General features: G+C 40.6%; 1 protein-coding gene across 2 annotated transcripts; it reads right to left on the bottom strand.

Moving 5' to 3' along the window:
- Nucleotides 1-1,507: 1,507 nt before the first annotated feature.
- LOC146237936 (homeobox protein OTX1-like) lies at nt 1,508-6,648 on the bottom strand. Of its 2 annotated transcripts, XM_084684999.1 has the most exons (4): nt 6,248-6,648; nt 4,111-4,286; nt 3,606-3,757; nt 1,508-2,964 (listed from the first exon to the last, which is right to left on the bottom strand). In XM_084684999.1, exons 2-4 carry the CDS (start codon nt 4,205-4,207, stop codon nt 2,179-2,181), a joined length of 1,035 nt encoding a protein of 344 aa, XP_084541125.1. In that variant the 5' UTR covers nt 4,208-4,286; nt 6,248-6,648; the 3' UTR covers nt 1,508-2,178. The 2 variants fall into 2 exon arrangements, with proteins under 2 accessions (XP_084541125.1, XP_084541124.1); XM_084684998.1 differs by lacking the exon at nt 6,248-6,648 and having other exon boundaries at nt 4,111-4,976.
- Between the last annotated feature and the right edge of the window lie 8,034 nt (nt 6,649-14,682).

The raw sequence follows: 14,682 nt of genomic DNA, 5'->3' as shown, positions 1-14,682 counted from the left end.
AAGCGTATCTGTCGGAATGAACTTTAGCCAAGGGCCTGAGGTTTGAACTGTCTTGTGCAAGTCGCAGGAGTTGTTTTTACATGTGCTGAAAGCAAAATGCAAGGGAACACGTTCATCATACTTTGAAAGTGTGTTCCACTCCGATTAACTGTCCAGGGTGATGCCATGAAATATTTCAATCAAAAAATGTACCTTTGATATACTTTATGCACATTTTAAGTCTATCAAAAAATATGATCATCAAATTTGGCTCATGAAGTAGATCTCAATTTGCTTATGTTATTCTATGTCTCCAAATGGCCATGGGCCAAAAATATACACCTAAAAACATTTTCAATTCGCAGCGCAACACACAAGTTACCAAACAGCAAATGGAACTGCCCACCCAAAGGAGCTGATGTCGTGGTAACGGGACATCGAAAAACAGATGTTTGGGAGATGAGTGTTCAGCAAAATGAGCAGCCTTGATTGCCTGAACATGGTCAGAGATTAGCTCTTCCTTGTTCAATGCAAATGTGATAAATCCCAGACCTGTTTGCGGGAGGAGGGGAGAGGAAGGGAGGCTGCACACTGGCGCTGCCCAGTGGGATACAACCCAGGCAAACACACGCCGTGTAGGCTGCTCCTGGGCGCCATGTTTACCTAAACCTGTTTGTCCAGCTGGTACACACGGGTGTGGAACACCGCAAGAGACGAGATGGCTGTTAATTAAAAGCGTGATTTTGTCCCTTTTTTCTCTTAGATCAACAAAATTATACATTACTGTCAACATGCAAACATAGATGCTGGGATTGCAATGTACATGTTTGCTAACCTGACCAGCTCTGATTGAAGCTCTGTGGGGGCTTGCCCACTGAGATTATATCACAGGAGAATGCAGCCTGAGCAGGAAAATAGCTGGACTTTCCTGCATATGATTTGCCATAAGCTTCTATATTGCATCAAATAGTTGGACACACCAACACTCAATTGAAATGATGTTAATTAAAAGTACAAAACAAGTCAGTGCATTTTCTCTGGAAAAGAACCCTAATCTTATAAAACAACTTGTATATTAAAAAACGAGAGAGTGCCTCAAGCACATGCTTTAAAAAAAATTGTTGTTGGCCTATAACTTATCGACATGGATCTGGACCTGGACGTAGGGTAGAGAGATACCAGTTCTTAAATAGGAGAGTGATTGCAATGAGTGGATTCCAATTCCCATGCTTGACTGCAGGTGCATGCTAAATGAACATGTGAATTAAAGACAGTTTAGTCTAGTTCAAAAACAATTTGCTTCAAAGTATAAATTCTTCATTAATTAGATGTATGTAAATAGGAAAGTGCAAAATCAAATGTTCAAAGTTTTCTGGGGAGCAACCACAGAAATGTAAATGAATCCCATGTTTGTTCTCATGTCTTGTAAAACATGACAACAAAAAACTTTGCAACAAAGTGTTCAATCCTGTTTTCAGCGAATCTTTATTATAAAGACACGAATGTACATTTGAAATCTCAATGGAATACTGACATTGCGTGTCTAATTCACATTTCTTTGTAAAGAACAATAGCAAAATATTTGACCTTATAAACAAGTGCTGCAATTAAACTTCCAAAATACAACACTACAGTCCGGACAATGAGTTATGAACAATATCCAAGTTGAATTCAACATAAATTGGAATATCAGCAAAATGAAAAAAAACAAAAACGATAGCAGCGTCATGATTTATTAAATGTCAAGTCTGATATGGGTGAATCACAATTGTAATTATTTCACTTGACGTTTTATGACAAATTGTGATGCTCTACTAATTGAGGGTCAATAAGAGTATTTAAGCAAAATCCAAAACACGCGGTTCCAGCTCCAACGCAGAATAAGGGGAGGGAGTAAGGCCTACATGAGTTGAGCTCAATAGTGGCTCATTGTTTCAAAAATATTCCTTGTTGCCCTAACTATGGGTATCTGATTAAAATTTACCAGTAAGGTTGTTCTAGCTATAGATGATTTATTTCTAATGGCAAAATAAAACACAAGGCCAAATGGACATGTCGTGTTATCTGTTTTCTTACACGTAACTTAAAAGGGTCCTGGTAATTGTCTCTACATAACTTCTCAACGTTCGGAAGAGAATGCTCTTCAAAAGAATACAACAAAAACGAGAACACTTCTTTGAAAAGGAAAAAAAGAACAAGTCACAAGACTTGGAATCGCCAGGAGGCCTGGTCTTTGTAGTCCAAGCAGTCTGAGGCATTGAAGTTGAGTTTCCACGAGGAGGCCGCTGCGGCCGCCGCTGTTTGTTCTTTGTAATCCAGACAGTCTGAGGAGTTGAAGGCCAGGCTTGGCGCACTGTAGGCCTGGTGGTGGTGGGGGTGATGGTGGTGGTGCCCTGAGGTCTGGCCTATATGGTGATGCGGGTGGCCAGACATGGAGGAGCCCGTCATGGGACTGAGCTGGTGCGGGTGGTGGGGGTGGTGGTGAGAGTGCATGGGGGCCAGGTAGGAGCTGCATTCCACCCCTCCGAAGTAGGAGCCTGAGGCTGCGGCCGGGTAGCCCTGACCGTAGGCCGCCGCCGTCTGGCTGTAGGACACCGGGTATGAGGTGGTTCCTCCACCGGCCGATACGGACCTCTGCATGCAGGAGGCGCTGGTGGAGGGAGTGGGGTCAGGCACCGGGGGAGGTGCAGGGGCCGGGGAGATGGGCGCGGGGCTCCAGATGGAGGACACAGGGGCAGTGACGGAGGTGGAAGCGCTCAGGCCTTGGCCTCCGTGGCCCGACGTGTTGGAGCCGGACGAGGCCGAGGAAGAGGAGGAGGAGGAAGAGCCGGTGCTGGACACAGCCGGAGGTGTGAACTGGCCACTGCTCTCTGACCCCGTGCTCTCCCTTGCCGGAGATGACTTCTTCTTCGCTGGTCGAACCTTGGCGCTGTTCCCGCTCTGCTGCTGCTGGCGGCACTTGGCTCTTCGGTTTTTAAACCACACCTTAGGGACAAAGGCATAGAGGTCACCTTCAGAACATTTCATGTGAGACAGGTCAATGTCACAATCCAGATTTATAAAAACATGTAACCTTTTTGAAGTTAAACGTGCAGGGGAACAAATGGACCTTTTGGTTTTTAAATTCCAGTAAAATGCCATTTGGCCAGCACAGAGGTAAAAAGGATCATTAATTAATCAAAAGAGAATTCTCTTTTTGAATTCAGGAGTTTTACATTCCAAGGTCATGCCATTAAATTGTAGTGATGATCTCATTGACAGCCTCTACCTGGGCTGGGTGCCTACTGCCCTGTCTACTGTGTACATTTCTCAGCTAAATCGCTGAAACTGTAGAGGGAACGGCCATAATTGCCATATAAGCCCGGGAGAGGGGCGCTAAAGCTGGTTACATAAAGGCTCTCGCGCCAGTTTCAAAAGAGGATACAAAAGTTCAAAGGATTGTCCTTTTAAGTGATTACTTTTGTAAATTATTTTCTAAATAACAAGTTATATATAAATTATTATAGACCTCGAGTCCATTAATATAACTAGCTAATGGCATAATGAAATAACTTCACATAAGGTGATCATTTGTTGTTAAATAGAGTGCTTTTTTAAATAAAAGGCCAACAAATTTCACTACAAACCTGTACTCTAGACTCTGGCAGATTTATTTTCAACGCAACCTCTTCTCTCATGAATATGTCCGGATAGCGCGTCTTTGCAAAAAGGGACTCCAAAATGTCCAACTGAGTACGCGTAAAAGTTGTTCTTTCTCTCCGCTGTTTCCTGGGATTACCTGCGAAGGAACACACACTCAATTAAAAGTTCTCAAAGTATTTTGGTCCTACAACATCTCACGAATAAATATAGTAGGCTAATATTTGTCAACTGACGATCCTAACTAAATGCTTTATAAATTATTGTTTTAGTGATATTTCAGAAATGGTCAGTTCTTCCTAAGTCTTCAAAGAATATGTATTTTTCTTTGTGCAGACTTCCGCGCACCTACTGTACAAGTCAAAAGTTTGGACACATTTTCCCAGTCAAAATGCAAAATGTGTCAAAACCTTTGACTGGTAGAGGAGTACTCCAACACCAGGCTGTGGGCCTAGTTCGACAGACTGTGTATTTCCCTTACTCCTTGCTTACCTGGATAACCCACGGATGGATGCAGAAGGTCCATTGTCGCTCCACTGAGCCCCAGTCCGTTCATGCCGTACGGGGCTTGTTTGAGGTATGACATCATGCTAGAAACGGACACGGGGAAACCAACGTCAGCGCGAAAAAAATCGATTTCCCCGATGTTGCAGTCCGTCGAAAGGTCCCTGTGTGGAGAGGCATGATGAGTATAGGCCATAAAATCACTTGTTGAACTGAGATACAGTGCAGCCTTAACATGCTAAACAGGGCAAATCTGTAACCTAACTAGTTAAAAGGTTTTCGAAATGCGTCAGGAGTAGATGTAAAAATAAGACTATAAGACTAAAACTAAGATCACAGGACAACATTTTTCTTATATCTCAAGTATCAACAAGCAAAAGGAAATGCCTATTCTGGCCAACTATAAACAAAAACAAAACTTGACACGAGTCGGCGGCAAAAACTTAAACTGATAATTATTTGGAAATAATAAATATAAAGTTATCACGCCCCATAATAGCAAACAAAATTACATATAGCCAATTGTGTGGCATGTTAATAGCAATTTATCCTTATTAATCGAAAATTGATTCTTTGTACAAAGAAATCGGTTGGTTACCGACATCCCAAACAAAGTATGACATGACGCGTTAACATGGCTAAACGATATCCAATTATAAACTCGGGTTGCAGTCATCCATCACTACGGTAAAGAAATAATTACGGGTGAAATCTGTCGCTAGTCGTGTGTTAATGTCATTTGACACATGACTTATTATGGCCAACTTAGAAACCCTTGTTTTGATGATGGCATTTAGCTTTAAAAACAAACAGCCTACATTAGGCATCATGTATTAATTATTGGACAATTAATTGCTTGGATCAATAGGAATTGCCCCAATTGAGTAACATTTTAAGGAAAGGTTTCAGTCACGGCGGCTTACATAAATCAGGTCATCAAGGACTTTCCAAATAATTATACTACTAATTTAGCACATTTTATGGCATTAGCAAATATGTTTCTACGAAGTGGGAAAGTCCGAATATTTAGGCCTTGAACACTCCTATTGCATCAACTTATTTCGATGCTATGGGAGCGTTTAAGACGTATCCTAAATGGTATCCTTTTTACCATGTTGTTTGATATTCCAAATGTTGGGCCATAGGCTATTGTGGGCCTATACACTGGTAAAGCATTTACATCTTGCCAACCCGAATATAAAAACCTATATGGAGATCTTGCACTCTGCAATTGTGCCATGTTAAATATTTGTTTTCAACTAGTACTCCTTTATGTAGCTATATCTGGTATTATACGATGGTATTATACAATGTATAAGCCTGCAGCAAAACATTGTAAAGTTTTGATTTGTTCTCTCTCCACCAAGTAGCCCCTGATGGCATACACACAATCTATCTGAATAAGCATTTACATAATAGGTGGGGGTCGTTTAGATAGTTATTATGTAAAAGTTGAGACAAATAGGTTTGGTTATTCACTTCATTGGGTAGCAACAATCAATATATACCGCCTTTAAATAGACCTACTTGGGCCCACGCTGAGGACACGGACCGGCTGATGGATTTTTATTGAGGCGTAAATACGTGGCTGTATTTCCATAACCGCAGGAAGGAGTTTAAGCAAATGTAAATGGTTAAAACTCTGTGCAAATGAACTCCATTACAATTCAGATTAGACCTCCAGGGAGACAATTAACAGAGCAGGTCTTATCAGCAAAATAAATTAACAACACCCCAAACACACATTCGGTCCCCATTTTTCCAAGGCCTCAGAGCTTTGCCCTTCCAAATCAAAGTGCGCCAACCAAACTTGAAGTGGTACTTGCATCATGTCTACACCATACGAATAAAATGTTCAGTAACTTATAGGATAATTCTCGCATTAAATCTATAGTATACTCTTAAAACGAGGACGACTGTTTTGAATGAATAATTTACCGATCATTTGGAAAGGATCCTACCTTGCGTAATTACGCAAAGCATGCCAAAGTTAAATATCACAAATAATAGAGGGCAATTTCACAACAAGACAATCCAAGCACTATCATGTGATTTACATAGGCAACGTGTAGGTACAATTTTAAAAATTATCAATAGAAACCATAACAAATATCGAAGAACTCACCTTATCTTTCTTTTTTCGTCGTTTGTATTCCCTGTCTCTGTGTTCAAATCGAGAAGATCCCGTGTATTAAAAATATCCACATTAAGAAAAGTCTTGAAAACGAGACAACCAAGATGCGTACACAAATGGACGAGTTCGTGCCTGTATATGCACACTTAAAATGTAGTATATTGCAACTGAATGCCCTTTATAATTCGAAATTAATGATTCGTCTCAGAGGCAAACTTCTGCTTTGAAAATCCAAAACAAAATCAAATCATCTTTGCGTCTTGCACTATGGTAAGTTGGTTGCCAATGTTGACGGATTGAGATTGATCACACTCTCATACCCTACCCTTCTATGAGCGGAGAGATACATGCGCCCACTTCATCCAATCCCAGCGCCTGTACGTCCTTACAGGCGACAGGAATATCCAGTCAATTGCGAGGGTTGCAAGAAGGCCCCTCCCCTGCAAAATATAAAGTAATACTATACCACGTGAGCGCATGTAATTGATTAAAGTCACTCTTACAGCATAGATAAAAATACGAAACTTTCACTTTGTTTTCTGTTTCAATTAGATCTTTACTTTATTTTTGCCCATTTTGTTTTGCGTAAACGAAACAAATCAAAGAACAGTTTACTGCATCTGGACAATGGAGATGAAAACCGGCCTGCTGTTATGTTTATACTTTTAGAAAGAAATTGGCAACAATTCTAAGAAATTATGCACGTCATAAAAATGTGAATATATATGTATTTGGTTTTACAAAGCTGCAGACTACAGGACAATCAAACCTAATGGAAATGTGTAAAATGCAAGCTTGTGCCATTGATTGCAACAACGACAAGTCTTGATCACTAAAAGCCGCATGTTTCGTATAGGCCTTCTGCACAACTTGAAGTAGTCTTACAAAGCTGTAGCTTTTCTAAACACTTTCTGGAGGCTCTGATTTAACCGTGTAATATATTTTCATGAATATTAATGATGAGATAATCCTAACTATGATTTCTATTGCAAAATAGAAGCGGAGTTCAGTCTAACTGGGCTAATCTCTCAAGAAAGCTCTGACATAAATGTTACGATCAATTTCAGTGCCGTCAATCAATGTTCTATTACAGTCCTGTGTAATGGTGTAAATGTTCTATTAACTGTTGACAATTCACATTCACAATTATTTTCTATGAAAATATTTCTATAACCAACTGCTTGGTCAAAAACTGTTCCATTTGTTAATGTCTGAAAATCAAATCAATCAGAGCTGTTAGAACCTGAACAATCGCCTATGTGAAACAAACATTTTAGAAAAAAATACTATTTTAAATACAAGTCAAACCAAAATATTTAAAAAGCATACTTTGACGTTTTAAATACTCCCTACATAATGTTATGAACGTTTTACAACATTCCAAATTATTTGGGTTTAGAAAGCTGATAGCTGACATTTTAACAACAGAGTCAAAAAAAGTTTGAAATTGAAGCAATGGCACGGCGCGTAGGCCTCTAAAACAATACAAACTCTTATTTCCTTAGCTAATCTCAGAAATTCGCGACAACCTTTGTAAGGTTCGGCCACCACACAGGCCTGTCAAAGGGGATGTGATCGATTGCATGTATCAAGATATCAAATAACAACGCCATTGTTGTAAAGGTACTGGGGTCTAATCCCAAATTGCAGTAGAATTTTCTTAATACTAAGCCCGTAAATCCAGGGATCAGCGCGTCTGAAGAGGTGGGGGTGTAAATTTTGTCTTTTTAGCTTCTAGGATTGGAGAGGGTCGTGTATGTTGTCGGCGCTTATTAAAACGATGATGCATAAAGTCCCAAGCTGTCAGAAAGCTTAAGCTGGAGTTGGTACTCTCTCGGCCTTTTTTGAACACTCAACTGCTGCGTCTGAGGTTGTCCAAAAATCCTTGTGATCAACACCTGTGCAGTATTAGCGACTGACTTCAAAGTCTGAACATCTGCAGTGTACAGGGCAATCTACCCTGAGAGAAACGTGCCCAGGTAGGCTATGTCTAGCAACACGACAACACCAGCACTTGACTCTGTGTTAAGATAACGCTGATTGTTTTGTACTTTTTTTAAATTTTGTTTTATATTGACTTCATCAAGGATAACAGACGCTAAAAGGATTTTTTCTTCTTGGGATGCAAGCAAAACGTGTTGCATTGCCCAGCGCTGGAAATATAAAGGTATATATAGGCACGTACTGCGGAATTGGGAGGTCGAAGACGCACTTTGGAATAATAAAAAAGGGTTTGTCATGCACGATTTTACAATTATTATTTTAAGTTTCGTGAAAATTGTAGCCTATTATACAAAAATAGTATGTCCATGATTGCAGACCTTTTTTAAAAATGGGAAAATAATATATTTTCTTCTATTGATTTATGTAATTTATGTTATGTAATTTAAGGTAACAACAGAATTCAAAATCTACGCTTACAACTAATAATATCTAGCCAACTACTGTATGTCAATATCGCATTCAGGCCATTCCAGAAACATTGCCAAAAGTTGTAATTAATACACTTTTCATTGAGGCAGGGCAAGGAAAATTCATCCGATTTCCTCAATTCATAACTGCATTGTTGATATACATATGGACCCGTGCCACAGTTTCTGTCACAGCTAACCAGAGAGAAGACTACACATGTCAAAACGTCTTTGAATATGATATCTTATGCATGAGAGTGCTGTTATGCATTGTAGCCATCTATGCCATCTAAAATTATTTCACATTTTGTTAGAAAATGGTGACCTTTCTAGGACCATTTTAAACCACAAAATCTCCATCTGTTCACTTAATAAGCAAAACAATATCTTATCTTTAAATCTTAAATCCTTAAAACACTTGGTTTAAATATTGACATAGGACAATATACATTTCCATATATTATAAATCTGAATATTTCAAAGTACACTTAATCTCTCCATTAAAGTTAAACCAAATATGAACATTCACAAATGTGGAACTTCAAAAACAATTATGGGCATATATCAATCAAATGCATTTTATGGCATTTTGTATTCAACTTGCTCATGTAGTATAATTGTCCCTTTATGACTCAAGGATGTTGAAAATTCAAAGCACTATTGCTTTGGTTAATTGGTTTATTACACAGTAATAGCATGTCTAAAAGCAAACAACACGCTTTTAAGTTAAAATAACAACAAATTAAAGGCTTTGATGTCTGTCTCACATTGGTCCCCTGTGCAGAAACATTATAAAATGAATCCAAGTAAATGATCAATTATTGCTTAACCCTTCAAACTAAGCATTTAAAAAGCACAATTAAGACAAACAAATAACCTATCATCTTCCCATGTAAAATGAGCAAAACATTGTAAATAGAACTTGAACCACGTGACCAGCTGTTACTAGGGTTGACGTGTGCTGGTGACTGTAAACATGTGGAGCTCCAGCATGCATGGGGATGTACTGTACTTTACACAGCGCTTGTGTTTGGGTCTGTAATATCACCTGGCTCCTGTACAATGGAGGTACAAGCATCAGGTCCCCACTAAAGGCTCTGAGAGACGCCACCTCTCACGGGTGCACTGGGAGGTCATGTGCTGACAGGTAGGCCTGCTGAAGATACAGCTGTTCTCCACACTGCCCTGAAGCACAGAGCAAACAGGATCTAAAATGGCCAAAAACAGATTGAGACATTGTTGGTGTACATCTGACCTTAATATGGATGTACCGGGTCTGGAAAGGATAAACCACATCTAGAGGTATAGACCACATATAGGGGAATAGCCCACATGAGACTTGCGGTTAATAATTGATGTGGGGCAGAGGTTCACATGTCAGTCTGCAATAAGTACAGTTTGTATTTGCAGTATTGTTATCTTATGTAGTTTGTTATTCAGTGTAGCGCTAATGACACCAATGTTTGGCACGTCATACATACAATTCCCCGCCATAATCTCCCCGTCCTTTCCGTTTATTTTATTGTAGGTAACTAAAACAGATTTACACACCCAATGAACTACTTAACAAACCTAATTAACCATTCATTAATCGTATCTGGTATGTTATCAAAGAATGTGTCTCCACTCTCCAGCCTCAGAATGAGACCGATTTCCATTTCAAGTGTGAAGATGGAATAACTAATCGATCGAGTCTTTGATTTTGCGACAGCTAGAGTGGATGAACAGGAAGAGGAAATTAAAACAGGATTATTAGTCACTCAGTCAGCGTCAAGTGCAGAGCACTAAAAATAATGCATAACAGTACACGTGTAAAGTCAGACAGAGCTCGAAAGAGACAGAGGTGGGGAAGTGAGAGACAGAGAGAGAGAGGGAGGGAGGGAGGGAGAGAGATAAGCCAGGGAACAGAGGGGAGCATGTAGCTGTCCGTCACAGGCCAGGCCGCCCCGCCCCTCTCATTAGGAGGGTAAACAATGAGGAGGAATGATGAGAGACACGGCAGAACAAATGAGGAGCAGGAGGGAGAAATCAGACACCAGCTTTGAGATGCCACAGCCACTCACCCAACCGACCCGACCCAAGACACCACACCGCTCCACCTCCAGTCTCCCCCCCTCGCCCCCCCCCCCCCCCCATTGCAACCCCCCCAAAAACAGAGAGGGGAGGGGGCGGCTGAGCAAAGAGTAAGGCAACTTCCAATCCTTTTAGGATTATGCCCCCCCCCCCTCCCCCTCCCCCCACCCCTCCTCTCCCTCACTCTGTTCCTTGCTCTTTCACTCTACTGCCCCCGGGCAATCACGTTAAAACTTGCATGGCCAGTGCTCATTCAGATATCCCTAACAATGCGCACCAGTGGTAACCATGTGAGCATTGGCAAGCCACACAAGAATGCGCAGGTTCAGTTCCCCGTGACCCTTCATACGCGGAAAAAAGAGGAGAAAAAAAATATATATCGAGGGCGACACGGCATTTCTCAGTTGCTTGGCAGAGGGGAGAAAAAGAGTCTTTAAGGACTTATTTTGACGAACATAAAACCAGGTTAAATCTACTCGTAAGTGTTTTGGAATGGGCCCCGTAATGATGCATATTCAACTTGGCTTGTCACTACCCAGGAAGTATGGAAGCCTGTGTATTTTAGATGTACTGTCATGTTCCAGATACCGATCATGACACATGCTGTATAATTCGTTTTTTATTCAAATTTTAAAATGTTTAGAGCTGGCTTTGTGAGTTCTGTGATTGGGAAAGCACCATTTCTAAATGAGTATTTCCTCTATCAATGTACAATAAGGGTGGATTCGCTTTTAACTCTGGGGTTACCTGTTCAACAAAGCAAGGGGCAAGATCAGACAAGACAGGATAAAGAAAGTGAAAGAAAGAAACCTGAGTCCAAAGAGAAGACTTAGGCAGAACTAAGTTGATTGCATGTCGATGCACCAGCAACATATCAATTGTCTTTCCAATGTGAATGTGACAAGTTCGTAAAGACTGAGAGTTGCTCGCGAGTAAAGGAAACCGCAACGCAATCCATGCAGATGTGTAAATGAACACAAAAAAGTACATTTGAGCAGATGGATGAAAAAAATAGTTGCAGATAATGACACCCCCCTTCCTTCCCTCCCTGCCACCCACCACCACCCTCCTCCACTGTAGTTTAGGATGGAGCCAGAGAATTGCCACCCGGCCTTATCTACAGTTCCAGTCAACTAGAGGCCCTGAAAGAGTTTGCACCATCATCAGAGCTGGCCATTTGATAGGATTCTGGCACTGCACCTAATCAATCTGGGGGCATAGAGCTGCCAGAAGACCTGTAACAAAGCTCAAAGAGCCTCACAAATAGCCTAGTCCAAGGGATAAGCCCCTGCACAGGATTACATATTGATTTTGAACGTATAAAAAAAGCTTATCATATAAAACCCGCAACGGACTACAAAAGTAGGGGAGTCTATGCATGAATACCCCCTTTAACAGAGAAGCATCAACTTTCAAATACGGAGAGCCTGAGCATGAACCAAAACATAAAAAATGGCGGAGGAAATCAATGGCAGACATGGGGTGGTGGAGGATTGTGGGTAATTCTAGGCAAAGGGGTCAGTAGACGGCTGGTGTTGTCCTCAAAACAATATTTGGTTTTGTGATTGGGCATTCAGATTAGAAAGATGTTCATTTGTTTATGTACCTGCAACACTGGAGTGTCTTGGCTCTCTCCTTGCCTGGTAGGTCTCACCTTCACCTCTTTGCACTTTCTTTATGATTGACAGCTCCCCATCAGACCCAGCAGTTAGCCACAAACACACACACACGCAGCCACAGTAGGAGGGCAGATGCTCGCATACACAAACACTCACACACACCTTCTCCCCCATCGTCTGTCAGAATGCAAATGCAGTTAGTGTAGGGAGAACCCATATGTTTGAGGTATTTCTTTAGCATTTTAGACCGTTTTGTGTGTGTTTGTGGGTGGGGGGGGGGTGAGGGGTCTTATGGGGTTTGGGAACAACCGCCCACCACCCCTTCCAAAACCGTCTAGAGGAAACAAACAGTCATGTCCTTGGGACCAAAGAAAAATTACAAAATACAGCTGTTCCCTCTCCATCAATAATCCCCACTTTATAATCAGGAGATTAACTGATATCAGGTGTGCAGATGACTGGCGGGTGAACAACAACAACTACAAATTTGGGACGTGGAAAAAAAAACAAGAGTGTGGAGTCCCCTAAGCCAAGTCCTCCCCTCAAACTAATTAGAATTGATTTATTATGGATCGGGTACCTTATCAGGTGCATGAGGGAATTACCATTGCGAGCCAAAGGGTTCTGGCAGGTCGCCGTCGAATGGCAAAATCAATCTGTGTTGAGTGACTGTACGGAGCTCCATATTGTGAAGAGGACACAGTGACTGGGACCTAATGTTATCCTGCTTAAATGTATGCAACCTATCTGTTGATTATATGTAATCCTTTTCAACTTTGAGAGTACAATAATTGTGAATAATACAATTTGTATTATTTGACTTCCTTTATTCTGTGCCCGAAATGACATATCAACTTCCAAATGATTCTAAAGAGTGAACATGAGCAATAGTAATATGTTGACCGACCATGCAACCATAATCTTATAAAATACATTATCATTAGCATTGACTACCTGCTTCCTTATGCAAACTGGATTGAATACGGAACCTTGTTGAGGCTCTCCAGTACACGCTTGTTTCTCCCTGGGCAACTTGGAAAAGTTCATCAATATGTTAATGACTTAATCTTTAAACACTTAAAGAAACCATTAATAAACATTGATTTGAACACTTGCCACCAGTGACTTGCATTAATCCACTGCAAAATAGCAGATACACAAACTGCAATGGAGGGCAATTTAGGTAGGATTACTAAAAGCAACAGACACGGAGGAAATTGATCACACTTTAAATTTCAGGGTTAGCGACAAGCAAATTCATCACTTCACTTGAACGTAACATGTATTTTACTGTTAACTACTAATACACTTGGATTTCTGCCATTCTCTTTTACCTTTTTAAGTGAAGATTAAAAATAACCGTCTTTGCAAGATAGGCCTACCATAGTATACATTTCAATAAAAGTTACCGATTACCACGACTTTTAGAATAACTGAATGTGAGATCAATGGCACAGGTTCTATATTTACTGCAACCCAGCATGTGAACAGAGCAAAATGTAGTTGGATTGGATCGAGGCGGTGCTTATTTGTCTGCTTATAATTGGCTGTACGCTCAGGACGTTAGCCAACTGTGTATTCCATCAAACAAACAACGAGATATTCAAGACGATGCCCAAGTCAACAAATATCCAGGTATCAATTCATGGGGGATGGAATCTTGGATTACTGCACCTTCTCAAGCAGGTGTAGAAGATGTCAGGGCACAAGGTCTGTTTATGTTTTTGCTAGAGCACACATGCCAACACACTGGAAGGCACGTTTAGCAAAACCTTCTCTGCCGGGGTCTGAAATATACCTTGAATAAGGTTTGTAGTTTTGACCCGTGAATAAAGGTTGAGTGTCACATAAAATGGGATCAAAGTATGTATACAAGTATACAATTATAAAGATATATGAATAATTATAAAAAGATGTATGACTGTTTTGTTGTTCCTGTTTTTAACACTGTTTGATTAAATGCAATAAAATATGATAAAAGTGTATTGCATTTCTGGCCAATTGTTTTATTCAAGTGTGACAGTTGTCAACGTTTTCATGTCTAAAGTTTTTTTTTTTTTTTTTTACCGCAGTTCAAACCTTCGTGCCCTCCACAATCCCCTAGTATAGGTTGAGCATATATCACAGCGCATGGTGCACTGGTTGGTGAGGACCAAGAATGTCCCCAAAGGCGTTCACGCTGACCGGAGTGACGTGAGCCTCGATAAACAAATAAGATTAAGATTACCATCGAAGCCACCGCTATACCTTAAAAAGATAAGGCTAATGAGAGTGGCCAACGGTCTCAATTGTATTACTTCTCATCTGATGATGAGAAGTGTGG

This window comes from Hypomesus nipponensis, chromosome 21 (genome assembly GCF_054491055.1).
Source record: "Hypomesus nipponensis isolate SF chromosome 21, ASM5449105v1, whole genome shotgun sequence".
Taxonomy (NCBI): Eukaryota; Metazoa; Chordata; class Actinopteri; order Osmeriformes; family Osmeridae; genus Hypomesus; species Hypomesus nipponensis.
Note: the sequence above shows the minus strand (reverse complement) of the source record. Positions and strands in the feature narration are given on the sequence as shown.

Excerpts from the sequence above, each read along its gene's own strand:
- LOC146237936 (XM_084684998.1), bottom strand. The coding sequence starts at position 4,318 with ATGGCCTATACTCATCATGCCTCTCCACACAGGGACCTTTCGACGGAC. Across the intron at positions 3,758-4,110 it reads TCCATCCGTGGGTTATCCAG|GTAATCCCAGGAAACAGCGG; the intron begins GTAAGCAAGGAG and ends GTTCCTTCGCAG. Across the intron at positions 2,965-3,605 it reads TGCCAGAGTCTAGAGTACAG|GTGTGGTTTAAAAACCGAAG; the intron begins GTTTGTAGTGAA and ends TTTGTCCCTAAG.